General features: G+C 37.8%; 2 protein-coding genes across 2 annotated transcripts in view; one reads left to right on the forward strand and one right to left on the reverse strand.

The window, feature by feature from the left end:
- The window catches only part of LOC107596130 (WD repeat-containing protein 44-like), a 17612-nt gene extending 8351 nt beyond the window's left edge, over positions 1-9261 (forward strand). The window contains exons 9-19 of the mRNA XM_016286785.1: positions 1592-1850; positions 1969-2107; positions 2713-2777; positions 2888-3004; positions 3122-3244; positions 3959-4150; positions 4300-4401; positions 8265-8380; positions 8482-8609; positions 8931-9065; positions 9152-9261. Of these exons, the coding sequence (XP_016142271.1) occupies positions 1592-1850; positions 1969-2107; positions 2713-2777; positions 2888-3004; positions 3122-3244; positions 3959-4150; positions 4300-4401; positions 8265-8380; positions 8482-8609; positions 8931-9065; positions 9152-9240 (1465 nt within the window). The 3' untranslated portion in view covers positions 9241-9261. The remainder of the gene's footprint in view (positions 1-1591; positions 1851-1968; positions 2108-2712; positions 2778-2887; positions 3005-3121; positions 3245-3958; positions 4151-4299; positions 4402-8264; positions 8381-8481; positions 8610-8930; positions 9066-9151) is intronic.
- A 2386-nt stretch (positions 9262-11647) lies between these two features.
- LOC107596192 (U2 snRNP-associated SURP motif-containing protein-like) lies at positions 11648-19635 on the reverse strand. Its single transcript, XM_016286872.1, has 12 exons — positions 19489-19635; positions 18589-18675; positions 17964-18075; positions 17416-17525; positions 16746-16813; positions 16405-16499; positions 16254-16318; positions 15941-16106; positions 15638-15843; positions 13121-13164; positions 12437-12552; positions 11648-11685 (listed from the first exon to the last, which is right to left on the reverse strand). Exons 2-12 carry the CDS (start codon positions 18664-18666, stop codon positions 11648-11650), a joined length of 1098 nt encoding a protein of 365 aa, XP_016142358.1. The 5' UTR covers positions 18667-18675; positions 19489-19635.
- Positions 19636-20297: the final 662 nt, after the last annotated feature.

Raw genomic sequence — 20297 nt, forward strand, 5'->3', positions numbered from 1 at the left:
CCCCCCTTAGCTCGGTTCGTTTGGGCATATGTGAACACGGCAATCGTGCCCGGATCCACGCCAAAACAATCGGTCCGAGAGCGCCTGAACGATGTAGTCTCGGCTCGATTGAAAACGAACTGTTCGGTTGTAGTGAGAATGCAATCCGATCCAACGGACCAACGAACCAGGCTATATCACAATTTATGATGGGTATTACGTAAGTTCCGTGAAAAGCATTAGCTTTGTTGCTTTGCTAATACTTCAAAATGAACCAGTGAATGTCTGTGGGTGAGCACGTCTTGCTATTCAAAATAAAAAACGCACTTTTTCATTTTATAATGCCATCTTATTGCTCTTCTTCCTAGTAGGTGCATTTGAAAAATGTTTTCCCGATGACTCCTGCTCAAAATGATAAATTAATATAAGGATAGCTACAAAAAAACCAATAAGCCCGCGAAGCTGTTATCGTTGCATCCTGACAGGTGACAGCTGTGAGAGCTAAGTGGAATCCCGGTAATTAAACCGTGGAACTTTGACCAATGAGACAACAGTTTACAGTGACTTGTATTAACAAATTTGGTCCGTTTAGAAACTTTACCGTTTGAAAGCGAACCGCACCAAGAATAAAAAGCAACATTGTAATAATTTGAATCCCTGTTTCGGAACAAAGCAATCGATCTACAGGTGTGAAAGCACCCTTATGCTCACCAAGGCTGCATTTATATGATCAAAAAGGTTTTTTATTTCATTATATTTTAAAATGCAATTTATTCCTGTAATGGCAAAAGTACATTTTCAGGAGTCATTGCTCCTTCAGAAACCATTCTAATATGCTGCTTTTGTGCTAGAGGAACATTTTATTATTATCAATGTTACAAACGGTTGTGCTGTTTAATATGTTTGTGGAAACCATGATACATTTTGCCCCAGGATTCTTTGATGAATAGAAAGTTCAAAAGAACAGGATTCATTTGAAATAGACCTCTTTTGTAACTTTAAAATTGTCTTTACTGTAGGGCTGCACAATTAATCGAATTTCTAATCGCAATTACAATTATGGATGCCACAATTACGTAATCGTCCAAAGTCCACTTATGTTATTCTGAGTGTTTAAGATGTGTTTTTTTTCTTTCTACATGTTATCTTAAGGGTTTTTTCATTGTTTTAGTATAACATTATAATACCATTCATATTTGTACTTTTTTTTTATAATTTAAAGAAGAAACCAATCCGATGTATATTTGACATTTGAGGCTTAATACTATAGAAAAGCTCTAAAGGTTTGTGTTTTCAGCTTATTTTCATATAAAAATACGGCATGCAGTTGCATCAAACAATGGTATAAACATCATTCAATGTAAATTGTGATAATCGTAATTAATAATCGCAATTACAATTTCAAGGGAATAATCGACAATTATGATTTTTTTTCATAATCGTGCAGCCCTACTTTACTGTCACTTTTGATCAATTAAATGCATTGATTTCTTTTAAAACCTCAAACGTTTGAGTAGTTGTGTAATTATAACCAAATAAAAAGCATTTATCTTGAAGGACCGTTGAGGATGATTTTCAGACAGCTTCTGTCTGTTCTTCTTCTTTCACTCAGTACACAGCTGAAAAAGTTTCTGGGTAAGTCTGTGAAGAGGGCAAAGCACTTGGCGGAGGAATATGGAGAGAGAGCCGTCAATAAAGTCAAAAGCGTTCGGGATGAGGTGTTCCACACAGACCAGGACGACCCATCCTCCAGTGATGATGAGGGGATGCCGTACACCCGACCGGTCAAGTTTAAAGCTGCTCACAGCTTCAAAGGGCCCTTTGACTTTGACCAAATCAAAGTAGTGCAGGACCTGAGTGGAGAACACACGGTGAGGAGAGTGTGTGTGTGACCTTTAATGTGAACTTTAACATATTTTGTGATCTGTGATGTAGATAGTTAATTATTTAGTGATTTGACTACTCCTCTTTCCCCTCTGTCTTTCTCAGGGTGCCGTCTGGACAATGAAATTCTCTCATTGTGGCCGGCTGTTGGCTACAGCAGGGCAGGATAATGTGGTTCGGATCTGGGTCCTAAAAAACGCCCATGACTATTTCAACAACATGAGAATAAAATACAACACAGAAGGTAGCCACACACACCTGCACAGTCTTGTGTATAAAGACTTTTATTTCTATTTAAAACATCTTGTACATAGTTCATATGCAGTGGCCCCAAAAAGTATTTGAACACTTTCTGGTTGTCAAATGTGTTGAATGGACCTGACATAATGAAATGAATTACTAGATCTAGATTTATGTTTAAAAGATGAACCACCACTTACTGTGTAGTTTAGCCGGAGGTTAAGCTTGATCTTTGTCTGAGACGTACACACTAAAATCAATGAAAGCGACTGACTTTCAAAACGGCGTTATTGTTTTGCTGCCCATGTAGAGTGTACTTAGAGAGAGAACAGCTAGCTGTTGTATGCAAAAAAAACCTAGTGAACTGTTAGGCTTCTTAGCCATCTTAAAGTCTCTTAAGCTTTCTACATAGGCAGCAACTTGCCACACAAGTAGCTCTTTGCAAGGACGACAAAATTTGGTGTTAGCGTGTTGCTAAGCTAAAGGAGTGAATCTTTAATAATCACACATAAATATTGTGTAAAATATATGTAATTGCTATTTTTGTTCTGGGTTTCCTTTTTAAAAAAAAAAAAAAAAGCCTCTTTGGTCTCTCTTATTCTCCCTCAGGACGTGTGTCCCCATCTCCCTCTCAGGAGAGTCTGTGTTCCTCGAAATCAGATACTGAAGGAGGGGTAAAGCTTTTTTTTTTTTGGTCTTCCTGTTCTTTATTTTGTATTTCACACTGATGAATGACCATTTAAATCTCTAAGATATCAACCTTTTTTTACTTTCGCTTGCACAGTTTGGTGCTACAGTGGAAGATGCAGACACTGAGGACAGAAACGTGCCATTCCGGCAAGTTCCGTTCTGCAAGTATAAGGGTCACACTGCTGACCTGCTGGATCTGTCCTGGTCGAAGGTGAGAGCTTACGGTCATCATTGCTCCACTGAACCACTTAAGTGTGAGAAAACGTTTGAAATTCACAGTATAATAACGAGAAATTGGACATAATTCTATCGCTTCTTTTCGGAGTAGAACTACTTCCTGCTGTCATCATCGATGGATAAGACGGTTCGTTTGTGGCACATCTCCAGGAGGGAGTGTCTCTGTTGTTTTCAGCACATAGACTTCGTTACAGCCATTGCATTTCATCCTAGGGTAAATATGCCTCTTGTGTACTCTGGTATACACTACTGTTTGGTGTTGGTAAGATTTTTAAAATAAGGTTCTAATGCTCACCAAGGCTGCATGTATTTTATTATAAATACAGTAAAAACAGGTACATATTATTACAAAAGGTATTTTAAAATGTAATTCATTCCTGTGATGGCAAAGCTGAATTTTCAGCAGCATTACTCCAGCCTTCAGTGTCACATGATCCTTTAGAAATCATTCTAATTGGCTGATTTGGTGCTTAAGAAACATTTCTTATTCTTATCAATGTTGAAGACAGTTGTGCTGCTTAATATTTATGTGGAAACGGTGCATTTCTTCAGGATTCTTTGATAAATAGACAATTCAAATAAAGAGCATTTATTTGAAATTGAAAATTTTGTAACATTATAATAATAATTTAATAGTTCATAATTAAATAATTAATGCATTTAGCAGACGCTTTTATCCAAAGCGACGTACAGTGCATTCAGGCTATACATTTAAAAAAATATATTTATATTAAATAAATTATTATAATTATATTATAAAGACATTATAAATGTATTTACTGTCACTTTTAATCATTTTAACGTGTCCTTGCTAAATAAAACTATTAATAAAAAGAAAATAAAAAATCGGACCCCAGAAGTTTGAATGGTAGTGTACGGGTCCACTATGATAAGGTTGTGTGTTTTAATGGCTGTGTTTTTCTCTCAGGATGACAGGTATTTTTTAAGCGGTTCTTTAGACGGAAAGTTGCGGTTATGGAATATTCCAGATAAGAAAGTGGCACTATGGAATGAGGTGGATGGACAGACGCGCCTGATAACAGCAGCTAACTTCTGCCAGAATGGAAAATATGCAGTTATTGGCACCTACGATGGACGCTGCATTTTCTATGACACAGAGGTGAGTGTTTTTTCTTTCAAGCTTTAAATGGGAACAGTGATTTTCGTTTAAAAGAAAGGAGGTTTCCCAAAAGCAGAATGTACACAGCATTGATTTCGAAATAGTTGATTAATAATCACTTACTGCTGCTTTCATCATGTTCTGCTCAGCGCCTTAAATATCACACCCAAATCCATGTCCGCTCCACGAGAGGCAGGAATCGCGTGGGCCGCAAAATCACAGGTATTGAGCCGCTGCCAGGAGAGAACAAGGTAAGACAGATGTGTCCGTGTAAGAGGACAGAGACTGAAAATAGAAAAAGCCTGCAGTTAGACTTAAAACTCTTCTTATTTGCTTAAGTATTACTCAAATACTGATGTTTTTATTCATATCAAGGTGATAAAACTTGACGTCCATCATTCAGTCTCAGTTAATGCTAATCTCCTTTTCCTCTGCAGATCTTGGTGACGTCAAACGACTCTCGCATTCGCCTGTATGACCTCAGAGATTTGTCTCTGTCTATGAAGTACAAGGGCTGTGTGAACAGCAGCAGTCAGATCAAAGTTTTTTTTATAATTTAAAGAAGAAACCAATCCGATGTATATTTGACATTTGAGGCTTAATACTATAGAAAAGCACTAAAGGTTTGTGTTTTCAGCTTATTTTCATATAAAAATACGGCATGCAGTTGCATCAAACAATGGTATAAACATCATTCAATGTAAATTGTGATAATCGTAATTAATAATCGCAATTACAATTTCAAGGGAATAATCGACAATTATGATTTTTTTTCATAATCGTGCAGCCCTACTTTACTGTCACTTTTGATCAATTAAATGCATTGATTTCTTTTAAAACCTCAAACGTTTGAGTAGTTGTGTAATTATAACCAAATAAAAAGCATTTATCTTGAAGGACCGTTGAGGATGATTTTCAGACAGCTTCTGTCTGTTCTTCTTCTTTCACTCAGTACACAGCTGAAAAAGTTTCTGGGTAAGTCTGTGAAGAGGGCAAAGCACTTGGCGGAGGAATATGGAGAGAGAGCCGTCAATAAAGTCAAAAGCGTTCGGGATGAGGTGTTCCACACAGACCAGGACGACCCATCCTCCAGTGATGATGAGGGGATGCCGTACACCCGACCGGTCAAGTTTAAAGCTGCTCACAGCTTCAAAGGGCCCTTTGACTTTGACCAAATCAAAGTAGTGCAGGACCTGAGTGGAGAACACACGGTGAGGAGAGTGTGTGTGTGACCTTTAATGTGAACTTTAACATATTTTGTGATCTGTGATGTAGATAGTTAATTATTTAGTGATTTGACTACTCCTCTTTCCCCTCTGTCTTTCTCAGGGTGCCGTCTGGACAATGAAATTCTCTCATTGTGGCCGGCTGTTGGCTACAGCAGGGCAGGATAATGTGGTTCGGATCTGGGTCCTAAAAAACGCCCATGACTATTTCAACAACATGAGAATAAAATACAACACAGAAGGTAGCCACACACACCTGCACAGTCTTGTGTATAAAGACTTTTATTTCTATTTAAAACATCTTGTACATAGTTCATATGCAGTGGCCCCAAAAAGTATTTGAACACTTTCTGGTTGTCAAATGTGTTGAATGGACCTGACATAATGAAATGAATTACTAGATCTAGATTTATGTTTAAAAGATGAACCACCACTTACTGTGTAGTTTAGCCGGAGGTTAAGCTTGATCTTTGTCTGGGACGTACACACTAAAATCAATGAAAGCGACTGACTTTCAAAACGGCGTTATTGTTTTGCTGCCCATGTAGAGTGTACTTAGAAAGAGAACAGCTAGCTGTTGTATGCAAAAAAAACCTAGTGAACTGTTAGGCTTCTTAGCCATCTTAAAGTCTCTTAAGCTTTCTACATAGGCAGCAACTTGCCACACAAGTAGCTCTTTGCAAGGACGACAAAATTTGGTGTTAGCGTGTTGCTAAGCTAAAGGAATGAATCTTTAATAATCACACATAAATATTGTGTAAAATATATGTAATTGCTATTTTTGTTCTGGGTTTCCTTTTTAAAAAAAAAAAAAAGCCTCTCTGGTCTCTCTTATTCTCTCTCAGGACGTGTGTCCCCATCTCCCTCTCAGGAGAGTCTGTGTTCCTCGAAATCAGATACTGAAGGAGGGGTAAAGCTTGTGTAAAATATCTGTAATTGCTATTTTTGTTCTGGGTTTCCTTTTTAAAAAAAAAAAAAAAAGCCTCTTTGGTCTCTCTTATTCTCTCTCAGGACGTGTGTCCCCATCTCCCTCTCAGGAGAGTCTGTGTTCCTCGAAATCAGATACTGAAGGAGGGGTAAAGCTTTTTTTTTTTTTGGTCTTCCTGTTCTTTATTTTGTATTTCACACTGATGAATGACCATTTAAATCTCTAAGATATCAACCTTTTTTTTACTTTCGCTTGCACAGTTTGGTGCTACAGTGGAAGATGCAGACACTGAGGACAGAAACGTGCCATTCCGGCAAGTTCCGTTCTGCAAGTATAAGGGTCACACTGCTGACCTGCTGGATCTGTCCTGGTCGAAGGTGAGAGCTTACGGTCATCATTGCTCCACTGAACCACTTAAGTGTGAGAAAACGTTTGAAATTCACAGTATAATAACGAGAAATTGGACATAATTCTATCGCTTCTTTTCGGAGTAGAACTACTTCCTGCTGTCATCATCGATGGATAAGACGGTTCGTTTGTGGCACATCTCCAGGAGGGAGTGTCTCTGTTGTTTTCAGCACATAGACTTCGTTACAGCCATTGCATTTCATCCTAGGGTAAATATGCCTCTTGTGTACTCTGGTATACACTACTGTTTGGTGTTGGTAAGATTTTTAAAATAAGGTTCTAATGCTCACCAAGGCTGCATGTATTTTATTATAAATACAGTAAAAACAGGTACATATTATTACAAAAGGTATTTTAAAATGTAATTCATTCCTGTGATGGCAAAGCTGAATTTTCAGCAGCATTACTCCAGCCTTCAGTGTCACATGATCCTTTAGAAATCATTCTAATTGGCTGATTTGGTGCTTAAGAAACATTTCTTATTCTTATCAATGTTGAAGACAGTTGTGCTGCTTAATATTTATGTGGAAACGGTGCATTTCTTCAGGATTCTTTGATAAATAGACAATTCAAATAAAGAGCATTTATTTGAAATTGAAAATTTTGTAACATTATAATAATAATTTAATAGTTCATAATTAAATAATTAATGCATTTAGCAGACGCTTTTATCCAAAGCGACGTACAGTGCATTCAGGCTATACATTTAAAAAAATATATTTATATTAAATAAATTATTATAATTATATTATAAAGACATTATAAATGTATTTACTGTCACTTTTAATCATTTTAACGTGTCCTTGCTAAATAAAACTATTAATAAAAAGAAAATAAAAAATCGGACCCCAGAAGTTTGAATGGTAGTGTACGGGTCCACTATGATAAGGTTGTGTGTTTTAATGGCTGTGTTTTTCTCTCAGGATGACAGGTATTTTTTAAGCGGTTCTTTAGACGGAAAGTTGCGGTTATGGAATATTCCAGATAAGAAAGTGGCACTATGGAATGAGGTGGATGGACAGACGCGCCTGATAACAGCAGCTAACTTCTGCCAGAATGGAAAATATGCAGTTATTGGCACCTATGATGGACGCTGCATTTTCTATGACACAGAGGTGAGTGTTTTTTCTTTCAAGCTTTAAATGGGAACAGTGATTTTCGTTTAAAAGAAAGGAGGTTTCCCAAAAGCAGAATGTACACAGCATTGATTTCGAAATAGTTGATTAATAATCACTTACTGCTGCTTTCATCATGTTCTGCTCAGCGCCTTAAATATCACACCCAAATCCATGTCCGCTCCACGAGAGGCAGGAATCGCGTGGGCCGCAAAATCACAGGTATTGAGCCGCTGCCAGGAGAGAACAAGGTAAGACAGATGTGTCCGTGTAAGAGGACAGAGACTGAAAATAGAAAAAGCCTGCAGTTAGACTTAAAACTCTTCTTATTTGCTTAAGTATTACTCAAATACTGATGTTTTTATTCATATCAAGGTGATAAAACTTGACGTCCATCATTCAGTCTCAGTTAATGCTAATCTCCTTTTCCTCTGCAGATCTTGGTGACGTCAAACGACTCTCGCATTCGCCTGTATGACCTCAGAGATTTGTCTCTGTCTATGAAGTACAAGGGCTGTGTGAACAGCAGCAGTCAGATCAAAGCCAGCTTCAGGTGAGAGGAGCAAGCCCAGAAATGTCCATCTCTGATCTTACACTTCTACGGAAAGTTGAAAAATAAGAGTGAATCTCAAGGATCTCGTCTTGTTCTTGCAGTCACGACTACTCTTTCATTGTGAGTGGCTCAGAGGACAAGTATGTGTACATCTGGAGCACATACCATGACCTGAGCAAATTCACCTCTGTACGGAGAGACCGCAATGACTTCTGGGAAGGGATCAAAGGTAATACGATGGTAACAAAAATGAATCGGATACTGAGAGCAGCAGCAGTTACACAGATAAAAATATTCCAGGAATAAAACTATAATACTCAGTAATATTTCTTCGTTTTTTCATTTGTACATTTCTTTCTTTCATTTGATTTGAATTATTATTAGTACTGTTGGTATTAGTATTATTTTACAGTCATATTGATAAATCTTCACACATTTTTTGGCCCTACAAACAAGCACAGCAAACCCCCCCCCACCGATAGTGCAGTTCTAACAACCATTATTGTATGTATTTTAGTGTCTTAAATTACAAGTGCTTTCTGCTTTGTAGCCCATAATGCTGTAGTTACTTCAGCCATTTTTGCTCCGCATCCGGATCTCATCGTGCCTCAGGAGGCAGGGACAGAGAAGCCAGACTCGGACTGTAAGAGTGACAGCACGGACGACTCTGAGACCATCCCATCAGGTACTGACAGCAACTTTGCCAAATAGCATTGCGAGATCACAGCAGTGCACTGAGCAAAAGTAACCCATTCTTCTTCATTTCCTCAGGGGCCCTGAAAACAGACCACACTGAAGTTTTGCTCTCTGCGGATTTCACTGGAGCCATTAAAGTTTTTGTCAATGTTAAAAAATACTGAGTGCTTGTGCTGTATATGACACCCAGCTAGTATATATAATTAATTTAAAGGCTCCTCTCAGCTGTCGGACAGAGCTAAAACAAAATCAGTGCCACTTTACACCTAACTGAGCCCCCATTCATTGACCAATCAGCTGCTGGAGAGTGCTCTGAAAGGTGGAGATTATAAGCCCCGCCTTATTTGCAGAGAACAGGGACCCAGGAAGTTGGAAGGCGGGGACAGTTGAGGAGCAGGGACAGATGTCATTACAGCTAAACGCATTCTTTACCTTCCTTTCTTTTTAATTTGATATCGTTTGGAGAGGTAATGTTGTGTTGTTACTGTATGTACTACAAGGGCTTTAATTTGCATAGAGCAATGATGCCATTTTAATGGATGAGTGAAATTGCAAGCCTGTACGGAGATAGAATGGATATGAGAGACACAGGTAGTCCGCCCTTCAGACACACACACACACACACACACACACACTGACTTGAATTTCCCCCTGCGTACTTCAACCCCAAAATCAATGTTTCTGGAAAACACAAGATCTCACATTTCCAACATGAGCACTAACTAAACTCATTTCAATTTAAGAATCTTTGTCGGTGTTATTTTATGTTGTAAAAAGGATTGAATCGGATTTTTTTTATGTGTGTGATTCCAGAAATAATAATAATAATAAAAAAATTCTATAAAGATTTTCCCCATGCGTGTCGATTTGTTTCTGTATGTATGCAATTAAATGTTTTTCTCTGAGAAAATTAAAAAAATTTCTTATAGTATTTGAATTGTTTTTTTAGAGCAATGGCAATTAATAAACCAATTGTTTGTGTGTGTATATATATATATATACCTTTTTAAGAATACGGTATTTAAAGATTATATTGTAAAATCACCATAAACAATTAATACTCATGCACTGGTTGAACACTCCTTTAGACACTGTTCTGCCAGTGTTTACATGTGATAGACGATCATGTGTGTAAACTATCACAACAGTTTACATATAATAGAAAATTATGGTCAGAGTTCCAATAACTTAGATTAAAGGGATCTTTCTACTGAGCAGAAGGAAGATGCCCAGGGTTCCTGCTCACCTGTGTGAACATGCCATAGTCCTGCCGCAGAAAGGTATATGAGCAATAAACTGCAATGTCCATAATATAAGACAGTGCTACAGGGAAAAAGTCTTGCAGTGGCAAACCATGTGTCCCCCAAGACGTGTTCATAAAAATATTTACAAATGTTGATAAATTTGCTAAAACAAAAGCAACTGAATGTGAGTTTTTTTTTTCCCGGCTGAGTTTAATTTACAATATCACTCTTACACAGTGTAAATAGGTCTTTATGAAAATATATAACTTCCTTTATATTTGAAGAACGTATTTGCTGCTCTTCGTTGTAAAAAATCTACTCAAGTTTGTGAATGCAGGAGTTTTCATCTATACGAGTTTGATTTTGTGTGTTGTTGCGCATTTCAGTGTAAAACAAGATATATATATATATATATTAATAAATCAATACTTTTATTCAGCAAGGATGCATTAGTCAACAGTGATCAAGAATGATGGAAAAGATATTTATGATGTTACAAAAGATTTCAATGAAATGCTGTTTTGAACTTTCTATTCATCAAAGAATTCAGAAAATCTTACCAACCACAAACTTTTGAACTGAAGTCTGTTTTGAAACAAATTACTTGTCACTTAAAACTCGTGCCTGGTCAGGATATTGTGAATGACTGTTTTTGAATAATAATGGGACTTAACTGCTAATCATAATAATTAGACCAGGGGTCTCCAATCTCGGTCCTGGAGGGCCGGTGTCCTGCAGAGTTTAGCTTTAAACAACTTGGATCACGTGTGCCTTAATAACCAATCACATTACAGCCTTGACCTCACTGAATTTCAGTCAGAGTGGTGCGACACTCAATCGCTGTTTACAGATACCATAGGAATAAATGAGAAGTGCCGTAAGCTGTATCCTACCCATCGCAAAAAGTCTGTGATTTCTCTTATAAAACAGCATTTTTGTTGGTGTAAACTAAAAATACTTCAATCCAAAAGTATTGTTTAGTGTAAAACATGCTGAAGATTAGCAGATAGGCGGTCGGTACATTAAATGATAAGCTGTTTCCAGGGTGCGAACTACGGGGGAGCTAGGGGGAGCTCGGCTCCCCTTAATAAGACATGGGCTCCCCTGAAAACGTGATGTGTGAAATTTTGGGGGATCTCAAAACAAATATTGACAATGTGTTATTTTGACATGCAATTTCAGTTTTGTGTAATGTGATCATCGTGGATTATTGAAATCATGTGACTTGATGAGGCTGTTGAAATGCTCCAATGAAATATCATGTGATTAAACTGAATCATCCACTCATCGCAGAGAACAATAAATAAAATGAACATCCAGCAGGGTCTTACCTTGATTTCACCTCAGTGTCTGAGTCATTCTTGGCTGAAAGGATAAGAACAGTTTAAGGTTTTAAAGGATGCCCAAATATCTGCGGCAGCTTTGTTTCAAAACTATTACACAGCAAGACAAAAAGAAAACTCGTAAGAGTGCATCAGAGACAACATTAACTTTTTTTGGAGTTTCGATGTAACTGCAGTAATGACAGATCTTTTTTTCCTGTATCGTGGCATACATCAGAGTGAAACAGATTATTATACAAAAAAAAAAAGACTTGGTTCAATTCAACGGTTATTGATTGGATGGAGACGGATCTGCATGCAAGCTTGCAGTTGATCATAAGAAAGGTGTTGCCTAAGTTGACTAAATGATTGGAGAAGTCCAGTAGAAGTCACTAGATAACCCAGTTTGGATTAAAAATTACAAAGTGAAAAAAATCATGCTAATAAGCAACTAGTTAAGAGACCCTAAAATAAAGTGTTACCATAATTTTTCATCAAAAGTCACAATGTTACAAGTAGCAACAGATCTTTTCTTCCGTATTGGGAAGTACAGTATTGTGTATAAATGTAGCTTTTTTTCCATACTGTACAGCACTCTGCACCAATTTATGTTGTTTCACAAGAAGGTTATGACATCTTAACAAAACAAAAAAAAACCATAAGGTCAAATGAAAAAAAAATCAGAGCATGAATTTACAATATAACCAATAACACGAATTTAGAATTTTCATTTCATGTTGAGCAAGCTATCTAAGAATATTAATGGTTCAAATATTCTGTAACAAGCAGAATACTCCTCACATACCTGAAGTCAGGGTTGTTCTTTTCCCGGCTCATGATGATGGCCTCAAACATGGGTCCCTCTCTAACCACAAACTCAATCATTCTGTGTATCAAGCCCAGCAGGTTCCTATCAGCCACAAAAGAGATGGATGAGAGAATGAACAAGGGCACTCTTTTCTTCTCTCCATCTTTCTCCATTACTCCATACAGCCTTACCATGTCAGTTCTATCTTTTTCTTCTTTCATTTTCACTGTCTGGCAGTTTGAATCTTGTATTTTGCTCTGAATTTTCTGTCCACTCCAAATAAGATTGCTTTCTGATGTTACCATGGCCCTATGAGACCGTTAAGGGAGTGTGTTTTAGTACAATGTTAGCTCCTAGCGTTCAGAAAAGGGCCACTGTGTGGTGTTCTACACATTTTCACAGTAGCAATTACTGGGTATGAAAAGATTTATACTATTTAAAATGCGATTGTATTAACAGACTAGAGAAGTTGCTGATGTTGCTAAAGATCTGAGATGTATCTGTGAGCGTGTGAGTGATTTTCTTGGCTCCGATCTAAGATCAATGACGTCTTACAGTATTTTTGTGATGAACTAACCACTGTGATTTAGGCGTCAGACTACAGGTGAGTGTGTTTGTGCGTGTGTTTCAGTGGTAATGGTGTTTTAATAAATGGACAGAGAATATGTACCTTTCTGTGGGGATTACCACTGTCACTACGGCCTCGGACAGAGTCTGTTCGCGACGTCAAACCAAATGATGAAGATACAAAAATACAGTGAGTTTATATTTAAACAAACTGCAGAATATTCATGATTAATATCAGCAGCAGCTAAACCTCTGGGAACATGCTCGCAAACAGACAAGTCCATCTCACCGCTGCTCTTGCTCTGTCTGAGGAACATTCTGTGTATTCAGACACTTTGCTTTCTCCAACCTGTCTTGCTTCACTAAGGCCATGGGCTCTTTTTTATTCCAGCTTAATGTTTATAAATCTAAACCGCATTACAGCTTACAAATCTGAAATGAAAAAGGGTTTGGACTTGACATGTTTGGGGACTCACCGTTGACATACCAATCAAAAAGTGATAAGGAGAGACCGGCCAATTCCTCTTAAGAGAGTCTGAAAGCCTAAGAAGCCAAACAGGTTGGTAGGAATGAAATGTCTCATTACACAGGATGCCCCCCAGGCTGATAAACATTACTGAACTTAAAACCAAGCAAGTTTACTGCAGTGTTTCTGTACAGTTTCCTGGTTTAATCTGCTTGTGATTCTTTGTCTAGTACAAGATACACATATAAGTTAAATCAACTGACTCAGAATAGTTTAAAGTGTTCCCATGACAATGTGAATTCACATCGAGTTGATTTTGAAACTTTTCTCAAACAATGAAACAATAAAATAATTTCTCAAAAAGGTTGGCTCCGTCACATTTCTCTACATTTAAAATACACTATCATTCAAAAGTCTGGGGTCAGTTCATTTTATTTTTTAAAGGGGTCATATGATGCAATTTCAATTTTTCCTTTCTCTTTGGAGTGTTACAAGCTCTTGGTGCATAAAGAAGATCTGTAAAGTTGCAAAGACTGAAGTCTCAAATCCAAAGAGATATTCTTTATAAAAGTTAAGAGTCAACCATTCCTACCTAAAACGTCTCGTTCTAACACGCCCCCACATGTCTACGTCACTATCCGGGAAGATTTGCATAACGCCGCCCAAATGTTCACGCAAAGATAGAAAGCGTAACTTTTATTCTTGCTGTAGTATTGTTGCCGCCGCCGCCATGTTGTGAAGGCACTATGTGCTTCGTTGTGAAAGCGAAACTACTTTGTTTGGTCTTCCAAAAGAGGGCGATATCGCTTCGTCATGCCTGGAGCTGATCCGTGCTGGTCGCTGAGGAAATACTTCAACTTCGCTCTGTGGATCGCCGGATTGGCTTTCACCGTGGACGAAGCAGAGTCCAGCCCGGGGTCATCACATGTGGTTGCCGCAGGCATCACAATATGGCAAGGGGCGTAACATTTCCGTCACATGCTTGAGGAATTCGGCCAATCACAACGCACTGGATAGCTGGCCAATCAGAGCACACCTCGCTTTTTCAGACCGATGAGCTTTGTAAAAATCTACGCGTTTCAGAAAGGCGGGGCATAGAGGAAAAACAATAATGTACAGTTTGTGGAAAATAATGTGTTTTTTTTTACCTTAAACTGCATAAACATTTCATTACACCAAATACACAAAATAATGTTCTTTTTTGCAACATCATATGACCCCTTTAAAGAGAAACTGACTATTTTGTTTGGCAAGGAAGCATTAAATTGACCAAATGTGGTAGTAAAGACATTTATAATATTACAAAAGATTTCTATTTTAAATACATTTGTTCTTTTTAACTTTATATTTATCAAAGAATCCTGACAAAAAAAATGATTGCGTTTCAGCAAATATATTAAGCAGAAGTAATAAGAAGAAATGCTGGTAACACTTTATTTTAAGGACCAATTCTCACTATTAACTAGTTGCTTATTAGCATGCATTATTACTAGCATACTGGCTGTTTGATAGTATTAGCATATTAATGCCTTATTCGGAATGACCACATTTTAGATCCCTTAATCCTACTCCATACCTAAAATTAACAACTACCTTATGAACTATTAATAAGCAGCAAGTTTGTTCAAGGAAAACGAATTAACAGTGAATATGTGTTCCCTATTCTAAAGAGTTACCAAAATGCTTTTCATTATGCCATCACAGGAATAAATGACATTTTAAAATATATTAAAATAGAAAATATTTTTTTTGCAATATTATTGTTTTTACTGTATTTTTGATCAAATAAATGCAACCTTAGTGAGTATAAGAAACATCTCTCAAAAACATTTAAAAACCTTGCCAACCCCAAACTTTTGATGTGTAAAGAAAATATTTTATCTAAAATGAAAAGCTTTGATTCTATTCAGATTCCAAAATAGGTCTCTTCATTAAATCATAATTCTCAGCCATGATCTTTTGTATCAACCTAAAACCATCAAGAAGAAATCTTTATTCCTTTCATTTTACTACTTTTTTATTTATTGAAAAAAAAAAGTCATCTTTTGTTTACTCAGTAATGCTTCATGCTCACAAAATACCTTGCCAACAGATAAATACCTTGACTTCGGCAAACCACACTCTACAACACCAGGAGACAGAGCATGTGGTTACCTTGTAAATGTCTTCCTGTGAGCGGCTGCGTGGTTTGGTGAAGTCATTTCTGAAGCGGTCTCTGGGTTGGGCGTTGAATGGCAGTCCAGAAGGTGGAGGGGGGGCAGTGGTCTTCAGAACCCCGATGGGGGTGTACAGCGGTTGCGGAGGAATACGTACTGCCTTCCCCCAACCTAGCTTCATTTCAAAACCCATTACTGTTTTACCTGCAAAACACAGACACCAGAGCTCAAATGTCAAACTTTTGACAGACAACAGTCTAACACTTCATTTACACGGGTTTGAGGATTGAGGACACCTCACCATCCAGTGCGGCCAGAGCACGCTCTGCATCTTTCCGTGTCATGAAAGCAACAAAACCGCGGTTGGTGACTCTTGTTCTCTCTTCTTCAGTGCGTGGCCACATGATCTTCACACTGGCCAGAGGACCGTATTTCCCAAACTCCTTACACAGCATCTCCTCTGTCATCTAATGAGACAGTCAAAGCTTAATAAATAAGAATCTAAACATACTGTGTAACACACCTGTGCAGTCTGTTAAAGAAAAACCATGTGACATTTTGTGATTTTCCATGGATGGCAATCAGCAGGTCAAAATACTGTGTTCTCTTCTCACCTTGGGGTTGATGCAGCCGATGTACAGGTTTGTTGTGTTTGGCACCACAGGATCATCATCAAATACTACAAACACAATACGTAAAAAAAAAATTTTAGGCTTCCACTGGGATTCCAAAGTGAAGTGTGTGGCGTGAGTTTGTCAGACTTACTTGATCGTCGTGTCGGGGGTAAATCCAGATCTGGGTTGACTCCTCCAGAGTCACCTTTCTTCTTTTTGTATCTTTCCTCTCTTTCCTCCTGTATTCTGAATGACAGATTAAATAAAGCCAGAACACTTTTTAGCTACCCTTTTGCAACACTTGTTAAAGTCGTGATGAAATGGAGAGCAGATCTTTTTTTCTGTATTGTGACATCTGACTGAAACAGATTAACAAAAAACTGCATATATAGTTGTTGATCGCTGAACATAGGGATGAATCAATCACAATAAAATCAATAACATGCATTCAGAAAATAGATGAACAGAGTGAATTTTGAGAGAAACACTGACTGTTTTAATTCCTCTTTAAAAAGCTCCAGATTACTCTTCTTCTTCTCCTCCACTTTCTTTTTAATGGCCTAGAATGGAAAAACAACAATAACGTTTGACTAATTATTGTATTTTGTGATTCACAGCAAAATGGATTGGGCCATCTATGCTGATTACAGCGGTCATCACATTCCTTCTGACCCGGTCTTACCTCTTCAAAGTATATTAAGCTCATCTGACTACAGAAGACAGAAGCTCACTTACAGTTTTTTTAACTTCTGCAGATTGAACAGGTGAGGCATTCTGAGGTGGAGAAGTGAATTTAGAGGCGGGTCTGTAGAGTTTGCTCTTCTTCACTTCGGCGGCTTCTTCCTCTGAAAGATGAACAATGAAAACATATAATCATAACTCGCTCCTTCCTCCATTTTAACTAACAGCTTAGATTTATAGTTTAAGTAGCCCACAATTCAAATTATAAGCTTTTTAATGCAAGCAACATATAAGCACGCCACTAAAACACAAAGTCAGTTTGAGCTGAACCAGATCACTGGTTTATTGTTTCGAACTGCAGAGATCTAGAGAGACACATGCTTAAAAACCCGAACAAGTGACATTCAGTCCTTCTGACCCGGTCTTACCTCTTCAAAGTATATTAAGCTCATCTGACTACAGAAGACAGAAGCTCACTTACAGTTTTTTTAACTTCTGCAGATTGAACAGGTGAGGCATTCTGAGGTGGAGAAGTGAATTTAGAGGCGGGTCTGTAGAGTTTGCTCTTCTTCACTTCGGCGGCTTCTTCCTCTGAGAGATGGACAATGAAAACATATAATCATAACTCGCTCCTTCCTCCATTTTAACTAACAGCTTAGATTTATAGTTTAAGTAGCCCACAATTCAAATTATAAGCTTTTTAATGCAAGCAACATAAGCACGCCACTAAAACACAAAGTCAGTTTGAGCTGAACCAGATCACTGGTTTATTGTTTCGAACTGCAGAGATCTAGAGAGACACGTGCTTAAAAACCCGAACAAGTGACATTCAGTTCAAATTGTTTTCTGTAATTGAAATAAGGCTGCAATAAAATATTAATATTAGATAAAAATGGCAAAGGCAATAACAAAATTACTCAAATTAAAACGGAATATAATAAAGGCGAATTCAAAATATGAATATATACTATAATAATATATAAATAACACTGAAGAAGCAACTTGTATAAGAAAGGCACAACAGCTCACCTTTAGTTGCATTTACTATGCCTCCTCGTACAAACGTCTTCACTCCACTTTTTTCATTAGTGTCAAAAGAAGCTATAAATTCCTCAAAGACTTCAGCAGCTTTCTCCTCCTCCTGTAAACAGTGAGACAGAGAAATGTTGTACAAGTCAACAATATAAAAATTATTTTGGGTATATTTTTTGAAAAAAAAAAAAAATATATATATATATATATATTATTTCCCCCTCTTAATCATACTGGTTTCAATTAACAGTAATAGCTTTGCATCTTGTATTCATCTATTTTTGGGGGGATTTATGTTTTTAGCTAAGCACCACTATTCTCACCTAGGGAGAAAAATAACAAGACAATTAAGAATTAATTCCCACATTCATTCCTTTGCTTTGGTTAAACTGTAGTCACACTGTACTCATTTATTCCCATGTTTTAATTTAGATAAATCATGGCCACAATCTATTCATTCCTTTGTTGTTAGCTAAAACAAGGGAACACATTTTAAAAAGTGGGCACAAATTAAGAAGTTGTGGGAAGTAATTCTTAATTCACAACCACAATACCTATTTTTCTTCTGCATGAGCTGAATGTTCATTGACTCTATCAAACACATTTTCTGACAAAAACGTACCTTTTTCTTCATTTCCTCTTGCTCTTTTTTTGTTAGTGTCCTCTTCACCCCCACAGATTTCCCTTTTTTGTCTGCCATGTCAACTTTCTAAAACACAACAGAAATGTACTGTAACTTAGCTCACTGCAGTGCAGTTTATTCATTTATGTAATCATATATTCAGGATTGGGGAATTGCATATACTGAAGTTAAGAAACAACTACTCAAAACCCCTAGTCTGGGGGTCAAGACCCTGCATACCTGACAAATATCACAAAGTACTTCACTTAATGACAAGACTTCTGAGAATAAGAGGGCAAATAACAAAGCAAATTTCCCAGAACAATGTGAGTCATACAAAAGCCATTTTTGCTCTCCATCCGTATGACCTCTTGATCTGTACTGAGGACAGCAGGGATGCAGGATTTTGAAGATGCAAAGCAGATGCTGGATTACGACACCAGCCCTGTTAAGCACAATAAGACAGTGGTCTATATATCCTGTAAACACCTTGTTTGTGTAGGATTGGCGGCACGACTACATGCCATGGCTCTACTTGCTTTTATAAGTTATAACATTATCTTTCAATAGTTATAGACCTGCTGCTAGTGGTGTCTCTATAACTCAGTCTGAAACCGTTTTCCAACCTAGTGAGCTGCCTATCTAGACAGCGTTCGTGGGCATCACGGTCGCCGACAGACCCCCAAAAAGCTGTCTATGTGTGCAGCTCACCAGGTTGAGACAGACAGCCTATGTGTGTACGTTAGCGTGCGGGCTAACAGCTCTAGTTCTCCTGGCCTCGTTCAAACCTCAGACAACCTTCTGCGGTCAACTGCTTTAACGCCACTGGAGGACGCAATGAAGACATATCTGATGCTGCAACCAGTTGCACATCTGTAAACAATCTATATAGCGACTTACACAGTTCTTGCGTTGCAAAAATGAAACCGTTCGTTTGTTGCTAATCCGCCATTTTGAATTCACTAGAAATGGAGATAGCGGAAAAGTGACGTCACGTGACCAACACCAATCAGAGCTCAAAACGCCTCATTCTGCGACTGCAGCGGATGTTTCAGACTCCAGTCGCGCGTCTTTAAAGTTGTATACGTTATACAGTTACGGTTGTATTAATTATGACTTGATTATAAAATGGCAATAAAATGAACAGTCTTCAAGACCTGAGCGTATGCGAGGCTGTCAACCAACCTGATGTTCATTTTGATAACATCATGTGTGAGACAAAACAACTAATATGACAGAACATCACAGAATTCATCTATTGTTAAAGGGGTCATATGATGAGATTTAAATTTTTCCTTTCTCTTTGGAGTGTTACAAGTTCTCGGTGCATAAAGAAGATCTGTAAAGTTGCAAAGACTATAGTCTCAAATCCAAAGAGATATTCTTTATAAAAGTTAAGAGTCAACCACTCCTACCTAAAACGGCTCGTTCTAACACGCCCCCACATGTCTACCTCACTATGTGGGAAGATTTGCATAACGCTGCCCAAATGTTCACGCAAAGAAAGAAGGCATAATTTATTCTCGCTGTAGTATTGTTGCCACTGCCATGTCGTGAAGACACTGTGTGCTTCGTTGTGGAAGCGAAACTACTTTCTTTGGTCTTCCAAAAGAGGGCGATATCGCTTCGTCATGCCTGGAGCTGATCCGTGCTGGTTGCTGAGGATATACAACAACTTTGCGCTGTGGATCGCCGGATCGGCTTTCACC

Source organism: Sinocyclocheilus grahami, unplaced genomic scaffold (genome assembly GCF_001515645.1).
Source record: "Sinocyclocheilus grahami isolate Dianchi unplaced genomic scaffold, SAMN03320097.WGS_v1.1 scaffold215.1, whole genome shotgun sequence".
Classification (NCBI taxonomy): Eukaryota; Metazoa; Chordata; class Actinopteri; order Cypriniformes; family Cyprinidae; genus Sinocyclocheilus; species Sinocyclocheilus grahami.